The sequence below is a fragment of the Oncorhynchus clarkii genome, chromosome 4, assembly GCF_045791955.1.
Source record: "Oncorhynchus clarkii lewisi isolate Uvic-CL-2024 chromosome 4, UVic_Ocla_1.0, whole genome shotgun sequence".
In the NCBI taxonomy this organism is placed as follows: domain Eukaryota; kingdom Metazoa; phylum Chordata; class Actinopteri; order Salmoniformes; family Salmonidae; genus Oncorhynchus; species Oncorhynchus clarkii.
Window position 1 is genome coordinate 92,178,420 of NC_092150.1, and position 17,297 is coordinate 92,195,716.

At 43.3% G+C, this 17,297-nt stretch overlaps 1 protein-coding gene across 1 annotated transcript in view; it reads left to right on the forward strand.

Annotated features, from left to right (window-relative positions):
* LOC139407442 (NBAS subunit of NRZ tethering complex-like) overlaps positions 1-17,297 on the forward strand; it is a 289,155-nt gene continuing 271,858 nt past the window's right edge. Inside the window, exons 1-8 of the mRNA XM_071151235.1 lie at positions 1-120; positions 610-661; positions 5,706-5,742; positions 5,943-6,020; positions 6,522-6,569; positions 6,779-6,822; positions 15,002-15,135; positions 15,834-15,967. Coding sequence (XP_071007336.1) covers positions 28-120; positions 610-661; positions 5,706-5,742; positions 5,943-6,020; positions 6,522-6,569; positions 6,779-6,822; positions 15,002-15,135; positions 15,834-15,967 — 620 coding nt within the window. The 5' untranslated portion in view covers positions 1-27. The remainder of the gene's footprint in view (positions 121-609; positions 662-5,705; positions 5,743-5,942; positions 6,021-6,521; positions 6,570-6,778; positions 6,823-15,001; positions 15,136-15,833; positions 15,968-17,297) is intronic.

The window sequence follows — 17,297 nt, forward strand, 5'->3', positions numbered from 1 at the left end:
GAGTTTGGATCAACTATCCACGTAAACATGGCTGATGATAGCAACATTGACGTGGAAGATGAGAACATTTTGTATGATTTACTGATAAATACGGAATGGCCACCCGAGACCGACACTCAGGTTTGTACAAAAAATGGATTCGGTTCATTGTTAATAACATATAGACGGAAATGTCAAGTTGAAGTGATTGCTCACCCTGCAAGGTTCGCTAACGTTAGCTAGTAACGGTTAGCCACGTCGCAACACATCTTCCACTCAGTCATGGCTGATAACAGGTTATGGATTGGCATTGAATCAACATTACGTGCAGTTAAATATTCAGTCACCGTAAACAAATATATGAAATAAAGGAGTTTAACTTCAGCGTTGAGGTGTATTTTGATATTTTTGTTTTTACTTTCCAAACGTTGGCTAACTAGTCTGTTGTGAATTTGTTGATGATGCTAAGTTAGCTGTCTTGACGTTACCATATTCTGTACTTTGTCCAGGGAAAATGTCTCGGCCCTAGTATCATCACACTGGTGTAAATTGGTTGGTTCCCAATCACACTGTAATTCGGGGTTTGTATAGAAAGATAAATAACAGTCTGTCACTCTCTGCCATTTGCAGTTGCGAGGCAACAAGGAGCACAGTTCATCTGTTATTGCCAAGGCTGTGACAGGTAAGACGGGATCCTCGAGACATCTTTGTCCCTCGCTGATCTGGTTTTTCATACTGATCCCTTTTTAAATTCATGTTAAGAAAATAATGATCGTATTGGAAGCAAGCCCAAGGTTGCCTCCCAAGTCACCCTATATTCCCCTAGTGCATTACGTTTGACCAGAGCCTGCTGGGTCGTTACACCTACTCGGTTTGAGAAGTGTAACTTGGTATTAAATTATGTATTTATTTTTAATTTCACCTAATTTTGACATTCTGTCATAAAGAGCACATGTTCAATTTAACACAACACATTTTTTTTTCCCATCTCAAGAGGTTAAATAAAACGAATGCTAATTTTCCATGAAGAAAAAGTGGTTGTTACAAGTGTTTTTGTGGTCGTGGAAGAAATTGATATGCTATTACTGTTATGATTTCACATTTGAATATCAGATTAGTAGAACAAGGTGCTATACCCTTTACGTTGTGTTATATGCTGTTTTATGTTAATCTACTCTGATTTCAGAGCACTCTCATCTGCGTGTTCCAGAGCGCAGAATAACTGATTCATTTCTGTACGCGAAACGCCTGTTGAATAAGACCAGTGTCAGTAAACATGGGGAAAAAACAGTTTTTAAATTGTTATCAGCAGTACAATCATATTTTGATCTACCTGCCCCAGATTTGAATAATCTACCTGCCCCTCACAGTTTTATAATCTACCTGCCCCAGATTATGCCGCTAAAATGACACCAAAAAAATATAATATGTTTTTAATGTTTCGAAAACAATAAATGGAATATTAGTAAGACATAAGTAATGTGGTATAATTAATTAAACTTTTAACCAATAAGACAGATGTTCACCTTTAAGGGTGGGAGGTTACCATGTAAAAAATACTTTGAAGTACTACTTAAGTCATTTTTCTTTGTTCTGTCTGTAAATTACTTTACTATTTATATTTCTGACAACATTTACTTCACTACATTCCTAAAGATATTTATTATTTTTACTCCATACATTTCCCCTGACACCCAAAACTACTCATTACATTTTGAATGCTTAGCAAGAACATCTCTGGTCATCCCTACTGCCTCTGATCTGGTGGACTCACTAAACAGAGAACATCCCTGGTCATCCCTACTGCCTCTGATCTGGAGGACTCACTAAACAGAGAACATCCCTGGTCATCCCTACTGCCTCTGATCTGGATGACTCACTAAACAGAGAACATCCCTGGTCATCTCTACTGCCTCTGATCTGGAGGACTCACTAAACCTAGAATATCCCTGGTCATCCCTACTGCCTCTGATCTGGAGGACTCACTAAACAGAGAACATCCCTGGTCATCCCTACTGCCTCTGATCTGGAGGACTCACTAAACAGAGAACATCCCTGGTCATCCCTACTGCCTCTGATCTGGAGGACTCACTAAACAGAGAACATCCCTGGTCCATCCCTACTGCCTCTGATCTGGAGGACTCACTAAACAGAGAACATCCCTGGTCATCCCTACTGCCTCTGATCTGGTGGACTCACTAAACAGAGAACATCCCTGGTCCATCCCTACTGCCTCTGATCTGGAGGACTCACTAAACAGAGAACATCCCTGGTCCATCCCTACTGCCTCTGATCTGGAGGACTCACTAAACAGAGAACATCCCTGGTCCTCCCTACTGCCTCTGATCTGGAGGACTCACTAAACAGAGAATATCCCTGGTCATCCCTACTGCCTCTGATCTGGAGGACTCACAAAACACAGGCTTTGTTTGTAAAGGATGTCTGAGTGTTGGAGTGTGCCCCTGGCTATTCGTAAATTAAAAAACTAAAGATGAATGATGCCCTCTGGTTAGCTTTATTATCAGGAATTTGAAATGATTTATACTTTTACTTTTAATACATACGTTTATTTCATAAATTAAATTTACAATTGATACTTAAGTACATTTAATACCAAATACCTTTTTAGACTTTTACTCAAGTAGTATTTTACTGGGTGAGTTTGACTTGAGTCATTTTCTATTAATTTATCTTTACTTTTACTGAAGTATGACAATTGGGTCCTTTTTCCACCACTGGAGGTTACCGTGGTAACACGATTGGAGTCATGTTTGTGCCTGTGAGATGGAGTCTGACTAGTAAACACGTTGTCTTCTCTTCTCTAGCAGGTGAAATTAAAAACGTAGAAAAACGACCTGGCTTGTGGAACAAAACAATGAGAACGGAAACACAAGGACAAAGTCTCACTAAAGTAGACTTTCGTTTTCAAGTAAATGACACAATATTTTATTACTGTGCACAGCACTTATTAAAACAAATCTTTCACTCAGCTCTTCAGGTGCACACAGCCCCCAGCCAGGCAGTGTTGAGGTGGGAAAGGCTAGATAGGATTCCTAGTTCTTTGACTTTGTTCGATTTAATTGACCAACTATGAAACAAAACAGGCAGAAAAACTTTGAAGACAGCTGCTACGGCATTTATTTAACTATAAATGTGATCATACTTGACTTTTTAGTCACAAATGCGATTGAAATGTTGGCACTGTGGAGCCCACCAACATGGCTGGTGAAATACACATCTTACCTGCCAATGTCAAAATCTACCTGCACCAACGCTCTGGATAACAGTACAAACAGCCTAACCAGCTCCGCTGAAGTAATGTGGTCAGATTGAGGTGTTCTATAATTTGTGTCTGGAAGTAGCTGGGAACCTGACAGCCGTTGTGAACGCTCAGATCAAACCTACTCCTCTGCCAGAGGGTCCAGTGAGTGGTCAGAGAGCGAAACACTTTGAATTGACCAACGCCCAGAGCTCACTCGGAGCTGCACACTCTAGGTGTACTCTGGCACTCCAGAGGGAATTTACCAACACATCCGTCATTTGGAAGTTCTGCAAAGTTCCATTGTTAATCCAACAGCTGCATTACTTGGTGTAGTTACTAAAACAGCTGGACGTCTTGATTGGCAGTAGATATTTCTGTACTTATTTACAGATTTGAATAGCACAGAAGTAGAAAAAGGTGTCATGCCCTTTTTTAAAACTGTTTCTGTAATTATTTATAGTTAGTCTGTTGTATTTGCAGTGAATGGAAGTTAGAAGTGATGTCACAATGTTTTTTTTTTTTTTTAGAATGTTGAAATAAGTCACATTTTAAAGGGAATGAAGGAGGACAAAAATGAATAGTTAAATCATGAATATATATTATATAGTCTGCGCATTTTAACATTTTAGTGGTATTTCTAGCTAAAAACAGTAAGAGGAATATGAAGTATGATAAAGATTTCAAGTCAGAACATTTGTTTTCGCCAGTCCCTCTTAAAATGACTATACCAAATAAAGTAACAGGGTTGCCGATTAAAAAAAAAAAAAAAATATATATATATATATATATATATATATTCTTAAATCTGCCATCAATCCCCTTGTGACAAGGGGAAAGGATTTCTGTTTGCAACAGGAAGTGGCATTTGAATGCAAACTTTTTTTTCAAATTGTTAAAACCTTACTTTGCTGTCTTATCTATGGTTGATGTGTTAAGCTCGACCCACTCAGTTTAACACCAGAACAGAGTTCAGAGTAGAACCGGCTTCCCTGCTTTTACTCTGGTTTGACACTGAACAAAAATATAAACGCAACCATTTCAAAGATTTTACTGAGGTTCACATGAGGAAATCAGTCCATTTTAAATTAATAATTTAGGCACAAATCTATGGATTTCACATGACTGGGAATACAGATATGCATCTATGCCCAAAACTGTTAACTGCCTATTTGTGATCTTAAAAAAAAGTTAATGTTTTAAATATGTCTAGCCGCCCGGGGTGGTAATCTAGCGGGCTCGCTGCCCGGGGTGGTAATCTAGCGGGCTCGCTGCCCGGGGTGGTAATCTAGCGGGCTCGCCGCCCGGAGTGGTAATCTAGCGGGCTCGCCGCCAGGGGTGGTAATCTAGCGGGCTCGCCGCCAGGGGTGGTGATCTAGCGGGCTCGCCGCCAGGGGTGGTAATCTAGCGGGCTCGCCGCCCGGAGTGGTAATCTAGCGGGCTCGCCGCCCGGGGTGGTAATCTAGCGGGCTCGCCGCCCGGGGTGGTAATCTAGCGGGCTCGCCGCCCGGAGTGGTAATCTAGCGGGCTCGCCGCCCGGGGTGGTAATCTAGCGGGCTAGCCGCCCGGAGTGGTAATCTAACGGGTTAGCCGCCCGGAGTGGTAATCTAGCGGGTTAGCCGCCCGGGGTGGTAATCTAGCGGGCTCGCCGCCCGGGGTGGTAATCTAGCGGGCTCGCCGCCAGGGGTGGTAATCTAACGGGCTCGCCGCCCGGAGTGGTAATCTAACGGGCTCGCCGCCCGGAGTGGTAATCTAGCGGGTTAGCCGCCCGGGGTGGTAATCTAGCGGGTTAGCCGCCCGGGGTGGTAATCTAGCGGGTTAGCCGCCCGGGGTGGTAATCTAGCGGGTTAGCCGTCCGGGGTGGTAATCTAGCGGGTTAGCCGCCCGGGGTGGTAATCTAGCGGGTTAGCCGCCCGGGGTGGTAATCTAGCGGGTTAGCCGCCCGGGGTGGTAATCTAGCGGGTTAGCCGCCCGGGGTGGTAATCTAGCGGGTTAGCCGCCCGGGGTGGTAATCTAGCGGGTTAGCCGCCCGGGGTGGTAATCTAGCGGGTTAGCCGCCCGGGGTGGTAATCTAGCGGGTTAGCCGCCCGGGGTGGTAATCTAGCGGGTTAGCCGCCCGGGTTTAAACTTGAAGTTGGAAAGAGGAGATGTACAACGTTTAATGGACTAAGTGAGCTGCTTATCATCATGAATAAACACCAGAGGTGTGGACTCGAGTCACATGACTTGGTCCCACCTCTGGGAAACACTACCGCTATTAGGAGAGGTTCATCTGCAATGGAAATAAAGTTAAATAAATAAATGAATGAAGGCCTATTTAATTAATTCTGACGGGGTTGGCGCGACGCCCCTACGGGGCTCCATTTCGGTAGTAACTGAACATTTACCTATGTGCTGGAACACACTAGAACTTCAACATGTATGATCCTAGCCACTCCTCACCGTGTCTTCTCCGTGTCTGTTGTAGGACCTTTTAGGTTCATCCTGCATTACCTGTGGTACAGGTAAGCTCTTTATATTACTCACATCGAAACGCATCAACTATTTCATTACTATTTACCCCTGTAGCCTGAAACTCTTTCCAGCTTCGTAAAACTGTATATCGTTTTTTGTCAAATTGACTTTACTAATGTTTATGCTGTTGTGTTGGTCCTCTTGTTGTGGTTTGTAACAGCTGACTGATTTATCTGTGATCTTGAACCAGTCCCTCTAGCTCCTCTCTACCTCCCGGCCTGGTCCGACTGGCCAACAAGCAGATCAACTGGCAACTGGTGCTAGCAAGGTATATAGTACAGTACACACGCAGGCACCACTCCGGGCCCTTCATACATTCATATGAATTCAACCTCTGACCTTTGTTTATGTTTATTTGACCTTTTATTTTGACCTCGACGGCCATTGAGACCCAAGTTTTTGTTTTTACAAGGGAGCCATCAGGGTTAATTTAGCCAGATTTAGTTTGTCTTATAATTTAAATAATTATTTTTTATTTTTGCCTTTATTTAACTAGGCAAGTCCGTTAAGAACACATTCTTAGTTACAGTGACGGCCTAGGAACAGTGGGTTAACTGGCCTAGGAACAGTGGAACAGTGGGTTAACTGCCTTGTTCAGGGGCTGAACGACAGATTTTTTACTACCTTGTCTGCTCGTTGATTCGATCTTAGACCTTTCGGTGACTAGTCCAACGCTCTAAACCACTAGGCTACCTGCCGCCCCAGGTAGCCTAGTGGTTAGAAGGGGTTAGAAGTCCTAAATCTCTCTCCTCTCACTCTCTCTCTCCAGTAATGGGAAGTTGCTGGCTGTGGTTCAGGACCAGTGTGTGGAGATCAGGTAATGATGTGAGAGAGTCCGTTCTACACTTTCTACATTTGAGTAATTTTAGTTTATCAGATGTTCTGTCTACTCAGTAGAAACCCTCCCAGTCAGCAGGGTGCTGTGTATAACTATCCGTAATACACAGAGATCCATTTGACCTTTTTAAGGTGACATGCAGAACGTTTGTGTATATTCTATTCTCCGTGTTTTTTTCCCCCCACCAGGTCTGCGAGGGATGACTTTGGCTCCGTCATTGGGAAGTGTCAGGGTAAGTATCTTCTAAATCAAAGAGGAATACGTGACGCTACGAAACACTTATCAACACTTTGGTTCCTACCCTGTCACAATAACTCCTCCCTGGCATTTTCATTTGTTGTCATGTGAAACTACACTGTATTCAAAGTGCCCACTGTTATATTCTAACTATCAAATTAGAATAATCCTTCTACCTCCATGATTCCAATAGTTCACCAAAGTGTTTTGCTCTAAATTGTTTATTTATTATATTGATTTAAAAAAATCATATCACAATTGCAACATTTGGTTCCAACATAAGGTCTAGATTGTTTTTATCGTGCAGTATGGAAATGATCTGAAATGAGTGCAAACAAATTATTTTTGGTTGAACACTATATAAACCAATCAGAATGGAGAAAGACCCCATTGAAATCACTTAGAATGTATGTGTTGCCACCCCGGGATCACTCACTACTCATAGAGCACCCTGGGATCACTCACTACTCATAGAGCACCCTGGGATCACTCACTACTCATAGAGCACCCTGGGATCACTCACTACTCATAGAGCACCCTGGGATCACTCACTACTCATAGAGCACCCTGGGATCACTCACTACTCATAGAGCACACGGTGAACCTTAATCATGAAATACTGTCGAATAAGAGAGAATAGAGTGATATGATAATTGCCATCATCACTGTTTTTGACATAGTGATTCACTGCACATTGGATGTTGTGTATCTGATGATTCTGACTAAGTGAAGTTCTGTATGTTCCGTCTTACTAAGCCACGCCCCTTTGTAATGTGAGCGGGTCAAAGACGCCACCCATCCCGTCTCTCCCAGGTTTTTATTGGCTCAATCCGCGTTGCTCTTGTAGTGTGAGATGGTAAGGTGATCAGCATTAGCCAATGAGAGCAGTGTTTTCCACTTCATACTTTTAATTTGAAAGTTGTAAATTGGCTAGTCCGTTGAGCCCTCTCCCACTAGGATGAACGATATGCATCTCCTACTGATCTATTGGTAGGACAGGCGCCTGTCTGTCACAAAGCCAGCGACTACAAGGAAACGCAGTCTGCTGTCTGTCCTGCCTCCTGGTACAAATTGTGTGCGCTGTATTGGGTTGGTCTAATTTCTCTACACAGAGGAGCCTGGGGAGAGAGCGTGATTTTGGTGGAAATCCTCTTCGCCTAATTATTGATTTCTGCCCCCATTTTTCTTTGGCGTGTTTCACATAGCCAGCCACGCCGATTAGCGGCTCATAGTCGACTATTTACTGAGCTTTGACAACTAAACAGCAAGTGTTGACTAGTTTATACAGTGTGTTCAGAAAGTATTCAGACCCATTCACTTTTTCCAAATGTTGATACATTACATTTCTAACATGGATACAAAAAACATGTATCTCATCAGTCTACACACAATACCCCGTAATGACATCACGATACCCCGTAATGACATCACGATACCCCATAATGACATCACAATACCCCGTAATGACATCACGATACCCCGTAATGACATCACGATACCCCGTAATGACATCACAATACCCCGTAATGACATCACGATACCCCATAATGACATCACAATACCCCGTAATGACATCACGATACCCCGTAATGACATCACGGTACCCCGTAATGACATCACGATACCCCGTAATGACATCACGATACCCCGTAATGACATCACGATACCCCGTAATGACATCACGATACCCCGTAATGACATCACGATACCCCGTAATGACAAAGCGAAAACAATTATTATTCTTTTTTTTTTCAAATGTATTTAAAAATATAAACCATATTTACATAAGTATTCAGACCCTTTACTATGAGACTCAAAATGTAGATCAGGTGCATCCTGTTTCCATTGATCATATACGTCTCTGAATGTCCTTGAGTGGCCCAGCCAGAGCCCCGACTTGAACCCAATCAAACATCTCTGGAGAGACCTGAAAATAGCTGTGCAGCGACGCTCCCCATCCAACCTGACAGAGCTTGAGAGGATCTGCAGAGAAGAATGGGAGAAACTTCCCAAATACAGGTGTGCCAAGCTTGTAGCGTCAATACCCAAGAAGACTCAAGGCTGCCAAAAGGTGCTTCAACAAAGTACTGAGTAAAGGGTCTGAATTCTGAAGTAAATGTCATATTTCAGATTTTTTAAATTTTTTAATTCGCCAAACATTACAAAAACAAGTTTTAGCTTTGTCATTATGAGGTATTGTGATGTCATTACGGGGTATTGTGATGTCATTACGGGGTATTGTGATGTCATTACGGGGTATTGTGATGTCATTATGAGGTATTGTGATGTCATTATGAGGTATTGTGATGTCGATAAAGAAAATAATTTAATACATTTTGGAAGAAACGCTGTAACGTAACAAAGTGGAAACAGTGTCTGAATACTTCCTGAAGGCCCCTGGTGTCTGACTGACTGAATAAAGTCCATTTCCTATTCCCCTTTTGTCATGGCTATATTTCCACGCTATCGCATCAGGGCAATTAAACCAAAAGGATTTCCTCGGTTTAATTTCCTAGGATGTCGGGGCTTGCCAGACTGTGACGCTAAAGAGAGTGACAACGGTCCTCGTCAGTCAGTGTAGCCTAACCAATCACGTTGGTGAGAGCGAGACATTCATTAGTCTGCCTAATTTACGTAGGCGTTGGCTGATGGACCAAGACTTCATGGTGATCATCTACAGAGGAAGGAGGAAAACCTTCGATGAAGATGGTGAATCATCACTGCAGGAACAATCTGTAGTGTGAAGAGCTTTATTCTGGTCCAGATATTATCGTTCGGGTCCCTCGGGGGCATCCCCTCGAATTTTTAAACAATATTCAGAAATGCGTTAACCTTTAGTAGGGACTGACTGTCTGAGTTAATCATCAGACATGAATGGAATTCATTAGTGATGCGTATTTCCTGCCGCTTTCTGACGAGGGAACCAGAACGCACATCTGCGTGTGTCTGGGGTGCGCTCATCTGCCCGCTCTGTTTTGCCGTTAGAAGGGACGCTAATCTTCTGGTAGATGGGAAGTCTTAAACCCCCCCCCCCCCCCCCCCAAAAAAAGACTTCTCAATTAAATGTTAACTGGAAAGTAGACTATACCTACCTGGCAGAATGATATGATTTGTTTTGGTCCAGTTGGGTATTTGTTTTTATGGAAACTACCATAGCATGCACTTCATATACACTGCAATACAGCAGCCTCTTGCTAGGTTGAATTAAATGGTAAAATGCCCCCCACCCCCCCCCAGGCCTGACTTCTTCTGTTTGGCTGGCCACTCTATGTAGTGGAAAACACTCAGAGAGAAGACAGGTTAAATGAAGAAGCCAGGGAGGTGATGTCGTTGTGTAGTATTATAGGTATATATTGTAGTATTATTTATTTATATATATATATATATATTATAGTATTTTCATTTCTTCTATGCCATTACATTATCGTTTAGAGTCTGTTATGCTTCCCTGGCCAGTTCTAAAAACCTACAGGAATAACGGTTGTTTTAATGTGAGGCGACGTTACCATGGCTGTTCTCCCTCCACACGGTAACCGAGTGATGCTGCTTTGAACTCCAATATGCTTCCTTTTCCTGTTTCTAACCACACACACACAACACAACACAACACCACACCACACCACACAACACCACACCACACACACCACACCACACACACCACACACTAAACTCCAACATGCTTCCTTTTCCTGTTTCTAACCACACACCACACACACACACACCACATAACACACACCACACCACACACACCACACCACACACACACCACACCCCAATATGCTTCCTTTTCATGTTTCTAACCACACACACACACCCCCACACACACACACCAATATGCTTCCTTTTCCTGTTTCTAACCACACACACAACACATACACACACACACACACACACACCAATATGCTTCCTTTTCCTGTTTCTAACCACACACACACACACACACACACACACCACACACGCACTGTAAACTCCAATGTGCTGCCATATCAGAGTCGACTGGAAGTGATTTTTGTTGTCCTTACTCAAACTAATAGTCACTGTGACTCTTAAGTGGGAACAGATTTGAGTTGCATCAGCTGGAAAATTGACTAAGTACATTGAACTTTAAGCTCATTGTTAATTAAATGCACAACTTATTAGGCGGCTTAAACTCTAAACAGATGGAAATAAATTGTTCGTATTAAGTTGATTGAACTGTGAATATACATTTTCTAACTCCGATGTTTGTTTGTTACATAAACCTCTCAATATCAATATTTTCTTAACTTAAACTTTTTTTTGGTGCAATGAAGCGTTTTTCTTTGTGTTTCCCAACGTCAAAGAACGCATTTAATCTGTTTTCTAACACTACAACTTAATGAAGAAATCACTGTGTCACATTGACATTTTTTTAAATTAACAATAGCTGAACAGAGAATTCAGTAGGGAAAGTTAATGCTCCTCTATCGGTCTTGTTCAAAGCCTTTTCAGTAGGGAAAGTTAATGCTCCTATCGGTCTTGTTCAAAGCCTTTTCAGTAGGGAAAGTTAATGCTCCTCTATCGGTCTTGTTCAAAGCCTTTTCAGTAGGGAAAGTTAATGCCCCTATCGGTCTTGTTCAAAGCCTTTTCAGTAGGGAAAGTTAATGCCCCTATCGGTCTTGTTCAAAGCCTTTTCAGTAGGGAAAGTTAATGCTCCTCTATCGGTCTTGTTCAAAGCCTTTTCAGTAGGGAAAGTTAATGCTCCTCTATCGGTCTTGTTCAAAGCCTTTTCAGTAGGGAAAGTTAATGCTCCTCTATCGGTCTTGTTCAAAGCCTTTTCAGTAGGGAAAGTTAATGCTCCTATCGGTCTTGTTCAAAGCCTTTTCAGTAGTTTCAGGACTGGCATCGTGTAGAAAGTTGCCCGACCGACAGACCAGTTTAACTACACTGACGATTACAATTATTATGTTTTTTTATTGTAACTTTTATTTTTTACCCGTGGTTGTTTATCGCCCTTCGTTGAATGTTCTAGACGGAAGTCCCCCCTGAATAAAAGGGTCTGCTAAATGATCAAACTTAAAGTTTTAAAAAATGTAGTTGCAAAGCATGCTGGGTATTACACTAATCACTTCTCAATTTTTCTGGTTGCTTAAATTCTAATCGTTTTCTTATTTCAGTATGTGACATATCAAGAGTATAGAGAATCATTATACAGTCTAAACTGCCGTGAAAATCTATTTTCCATCACCAAAAATATTGTATTTTCAGCTGTTTTGAAACTGGTGTAGAAAACCGGAAGAAAGACGCAAAGACCAAACATAAGAACGGGAAGCGTAGAAATAACCTACGTAAAAAAGTTAGCTTTTTTTTTGTTGAATTTTACCCCTTTTTCTCCCCAATTTCGTGGTATCCAATTGTTGTAGTAGCTACTATCTTGTCTCATCGCTACAACTCCCGTACGGGCTCGGGAGAGACGGAGGTTGAAAGTCATGCGTCCTCCGATACACAACCCAACCAAGCCGCACTGCTTCTTAACACAGCGCGCATCCAACCCGGAAGCCAGCTGCACCAATGTGTCGGAGGAAACACCGTGCACCTGGCGACCTCCCGGTCGCAGCCGTTTACGACAGAGCCTGGACGCGAACCCAGGGAGGGACACAGCTGGCGCTGCAGTACAGCGCCCTTAACCACTGCGCCACCCGGGAGGCTTTAGTTTGCTTTTTAATGAGAGTGACTGATCTATAACATTTCTATGTGAATTTGGTCAGGTCGCTCCAAAACAATGGTACGTACTGCAGCTGTAGACATTTTAGTACCTCGTTGTCCTGACCAGATCATGACTATATCATCTGGGTAAATATCTGTAGACATTTTAGTACCTCGTTGTCCTGACCAGATCATGACTATATCATCTGGGTAAATATCTGTAAACATTTTAGTACCTCGTTGTCCTGACCAGATCATGACTATATCATCTGGGTAAATATCTGTAAACATTTTAGTACCTCGTTGTCCTGACCAGATCATGACTATATCATCTGGGTAAATATCTGTAAACATTTTAGTACCTCGTTGTCCTGACCAGATCATGACTATATCATCTGGGTAAATATCTGTAAACATTTTAGTACCTCGTTGTCCTGACCAGATCATGACTATATCATCTGGGTAAATATCTGTAAACATTTTAGTACCTCGTTGTCCTGACCAGATCATGACTATATCATCTGGGTAAATATCTGTAAACATTTTAGTACCTCGTTGTCCTGACCAGATCATGACTATATCATCTGGGTAAATATCTGTAAACATTTTAGTACCTCGTTGTCCTGACCAGATCATGACTATATCATCTGGGTAAATATCTGTAAACATTTTAGTACCTCGTTGTCCTGACCAGATCATGACTATATCATCTGGGTAAATATCTGTAAACATTTTAGTACCTCGTTGTCCTGACCAGATCATGACTATATCATCTGGGTAAATATCTGTAAACATTTTAGTACCTCGTTGTCCTGACCAGATCATGACTATATCATCTGGGTAAATATCTGTAAACATTTTAGTACCTCGTTGTCCTGACCAGATCATGACTATATCATCTGGGTAAATATCTGTAAACATTTTAGTACCTCGTTGTCCTGACCAGATCATGACTATATCATCTGGGTAAATATCTGTAAACATTTTAGTACCTCGTTGTCCTGACCAGATCATGACTATATCATCTGGGTAAATATCTGTAAACATTTTAGTACCTCGTTGTCCTGACCAGATCATGACTATATCATCTGGGTAAATATCTGTAAACATTTTAGTACCTCGTTGTCCTGACCAGATCATGACTATATCATCTGGGTAAATATCTGTAAACATTTTAGTACCTCGTTGTCCTGACCAGATCATGACTATATCATCTGGGTAAATATCTGTAAACATTTTAGTACCTCGTTGTCCTGACCAGATCATGACTATATCATCTGGGTAAATATCTGTAAACATTTTAGTACCTCGTTGTCCTGACCAGATCATGACTATATCATCTGGGTAAATATCTGTAAACATTTTAGTACCTCGTTGTCCTGACCAGATCATGACTATATCATCTGGGTAAATATCTGTAAACATTTTAGTACCTCGTTGTCCTGACCAGATCATGACTATATCATCTGGGTAAATATCTGTAAACATTTTAGTACCTCGTTGTCCTGACCAGATCATGACTATATCATCTGGGTAAATATCATGCGAATTACTGCCTGTCTCATGGTTAATTGATCGGCTAATTAACATAAACACGTTTATTATCTCCAATCTTTGAAGCATTTAGAACAGTCTAAATCCATGTTAATATAGCCTCCAGCATCCCAATAAATCCCTTATTGATTTTAGGCAGGCGTAAAGAAACACGATATGAAGAGAGTGTATTTCAGAGCATACAGTAGGTGAACTCCGTCTGTTACCAGGCTACGCTCCTTAGGCTGTAGTTCATTTAGCAGACAAGGTATGCTCAAGTCCTGTGCCATTTCTATTATTTTTTAAATATTATATGATTTAGAGTAAGACAACTATAATTTGAATTTGGCTGAATAAGATGTAAAGGATATTTCTCCTGTTCTGGAAGGAGTGTCAGAGGGATAATTTGGAACAGGTCCTGTCCACTAGATTTACATTTAGTTGGGCACTTTTTGTTTGTGAATGACACAAACCTCATCGTGTTTTACATGAGCTACTGTAGGATATTCATATGGGAAAAGTAGCTGCAGAACTGTGTGAGTGATATGGTGTGTGTCATAATGTGTGTGTGAGTGATATGGTGTGTGTAAAAACGTGTGTGTGTGTGTGATATGGTGTGTGTGTGTGTGTGAGTGATATGGTGTGTGTAAAAACGTGTGTGTGTGTGAGTGATATGGTGTGTGTGAGTGGTATGGTGTGTGTAATAATGTGTGTGTGAGTGATATGGTGTGTGTAAAAACGTGTGTGTGTGAGTGATATGGTGTGTGTGTGTGTGTGTGTGTGTGTGTGTGTGTGAGTGATATGGTGTGTGTAAAAACGTGTGTGTGTGTGAGTGATATGGTGTGTGTGAGTGATATGGTGTGTGTAATAATGTGTGTGTAAGTGATATGGTGTGTGTAAAAACGTGTGTGTGTGTGAGTGATATGGTGTGTGTGAGTGATATGGTGTGTGTAATAATGTGTGTGTGTGTGTTACAGTGCCGAAGGACCCCAGTCCCCAGTGGCGGAGGGTGGTGTGGTCCCATGACTGTGCCCTGCTGGCGTACGCCGACAGTACCGGTACCGTGCGCGTCTTCGACCTCATGGGCAGCGAACTGTTCGTCATCCCCCCGGTAACCACATAAACACACTCATACATACGCACATATATACACACAAAGGGCTGGTGTTCTGGTGAGAAGTCAGACTCTGGGCTGTACGCCCCCCATGCTCCTCTCTCTCCTCTCTTTCCCCCCCATGCTCCTCTCTCTCCTCTCTTTCCCCCCCATGCTCCTCTCTCTCCTCTCTTTCCCCCCCATGCTCCTCTCTCTCCTCTCTTTCCCCCCCATGCTCCTCTCTCTCCTCTCTTTCCCCCCCGGTCTCTCTCTCTCTCCTCTCTTTCCCCCCCGGTCTCTCTCTCTCCTCTTCCTCCCCCCGGTCTCTCTCTCTCTCCTCTTCCTCCCCCCGGTCTCTCTCTCTCTCCTCTTCCTCCCCCCGGTCTCTCTCTCTCTCCTCTTCCTCCCCCCTCGGTCTCTCTCTCTCTCCTCTTCCTCCCCCCTCGGTCTCTCTCTCTCTCCTCTTCCTCCCCCCTCGGTCTCTCTCCTCTTCCTCCCCCCTCGGTCTCTCTCTCCTCTTAACCCCCCCCGGTCTCTCTCTCTCCTCTTTCCCTGATAGTGTTATTTATGTATCGATATTTCAAAGTATTTGATCTTCGTGATCTTTGTTGTCTTGATAAGTAGTAAAATCCTCATCGTTTATCAGATGGTATAAATCAATAAGACGATGTAAGAGCAGGTTAAATTGATCCCCTGTCTCTCTAACTCCTCCTTAGATGGCCAGTTTCCCGGGTGATTTCAGCTACGCCGCAGCAGGCCTGATCTTCCTGGAGTACACGGCCAGTGCTCAGTGGTCGGCTGAGCTGCTCGTCATCACATACGGGGGCGGGCTCAAGAGCTACCTCGTCAGGTATTGGCTCATTGTCATCTTAACCCCTCTGCTTGAGCTTTCCGTGTGTGTGTGTGTGTGTGTGTGTGTGTGTGTGTGTGTGTGTGTGTGTGTGTGTGTGTGTGTGTGTGTAAACTCTGAGGTGAGTGGCTTGTCTGTTCCATTACCAGACCGTCTGCTGTCTAATCCTTGTTCAAACACAGACCGTGTGTGTGTGTGTTTGGCTGTGTGTGTGTGTGTTTGGCTGTGTGTGTGTGTTTGGCTGTGTGTGTGTGTGTTTGGCTGTGTGTGTGTGTTTGGCTGTGTGTGTGTGTGTTTGGCTGTGTGTGTGTTTGGCTGTGTGTGTGTGTGTGTGTGTTTGGCTGTGTGTGTGTGTGTGTGTGTGTTTGGCTGTGTGTGTGTGTGTGTGTGTTTGGCTGTGTGTGTGTGTGTGTGTTTGGCTGTGTGTGTGTGTTTGGCTGTGTGTGTGTGTGTTTGGCTGTGTGTGTGTGTGTGTGTTTGGCTGTGTGTGTGTGTTTGGCTGTGTGTGTGTGTGTGTGTGTTTGGCTGTGTCTGTGGACTAATTAACTGTTCGCTGGGTTTCAAACGGGAATTGATAAATCTTGTGAGTGTCCATGCATGTTAATGTCCGGAAGATTCTCACGATTAATATCCATGAAATTGTTCTCAGTAGAAATATCCGCCGTTGTAGCCAAACATTAGTCTCAACGATATGGACTGTTTGAATCAATCCATCACATTTATCTATAAAGCCCTTTTTATATCAGCAAAGTGCTGTACAGAAACCCCAAGCAGCAAGCAATGCAGGTGTAGAAGCTCTACTGTACTGGGGGTCACAAAGTGCTGTACAGAAACCCAGCCTGAAACCCCAAGCAGCAAGCAATGCAGGTGTAGAAGCACGGTGGCTAGGAAAAACTCCCTAGAAAGGCCAAAACCTAGGAAGACACCTAGAGAGGATCCAGGCTCTGAGGGGTGACCAGTCCTCTACTGGGTAGAGAGGAACCAGGCTCTGAGGGGTGACCAGTCCTCTACTGGGTAGAGAGGAACCAGGCTCTGAGGGGTGACCAGTCCTCTTCTGGCTGTACTGGGTAGAGAGGAACCAGGCTCTGAGGGGTGGCCAGTCCTCTTCTGGATGTACCGGGTAGAGAGGAACGAGGCTCTGAGGGGTGGTCAGTCCTCTACTGGCTGTACTGGGTAGACCAGAGGAACCAGGGTCTGAGGGTTGGCCAGTCCTCTTCTCGCTGTACTGGGTAGACCAGAGGAACCAGGCTCTGAGGGGTGACCAGTCCTCTACTCGGACTGGGCCAACCAGGCTGGATATAACCCCAACTACTTTGCCAAAGTATAGCCC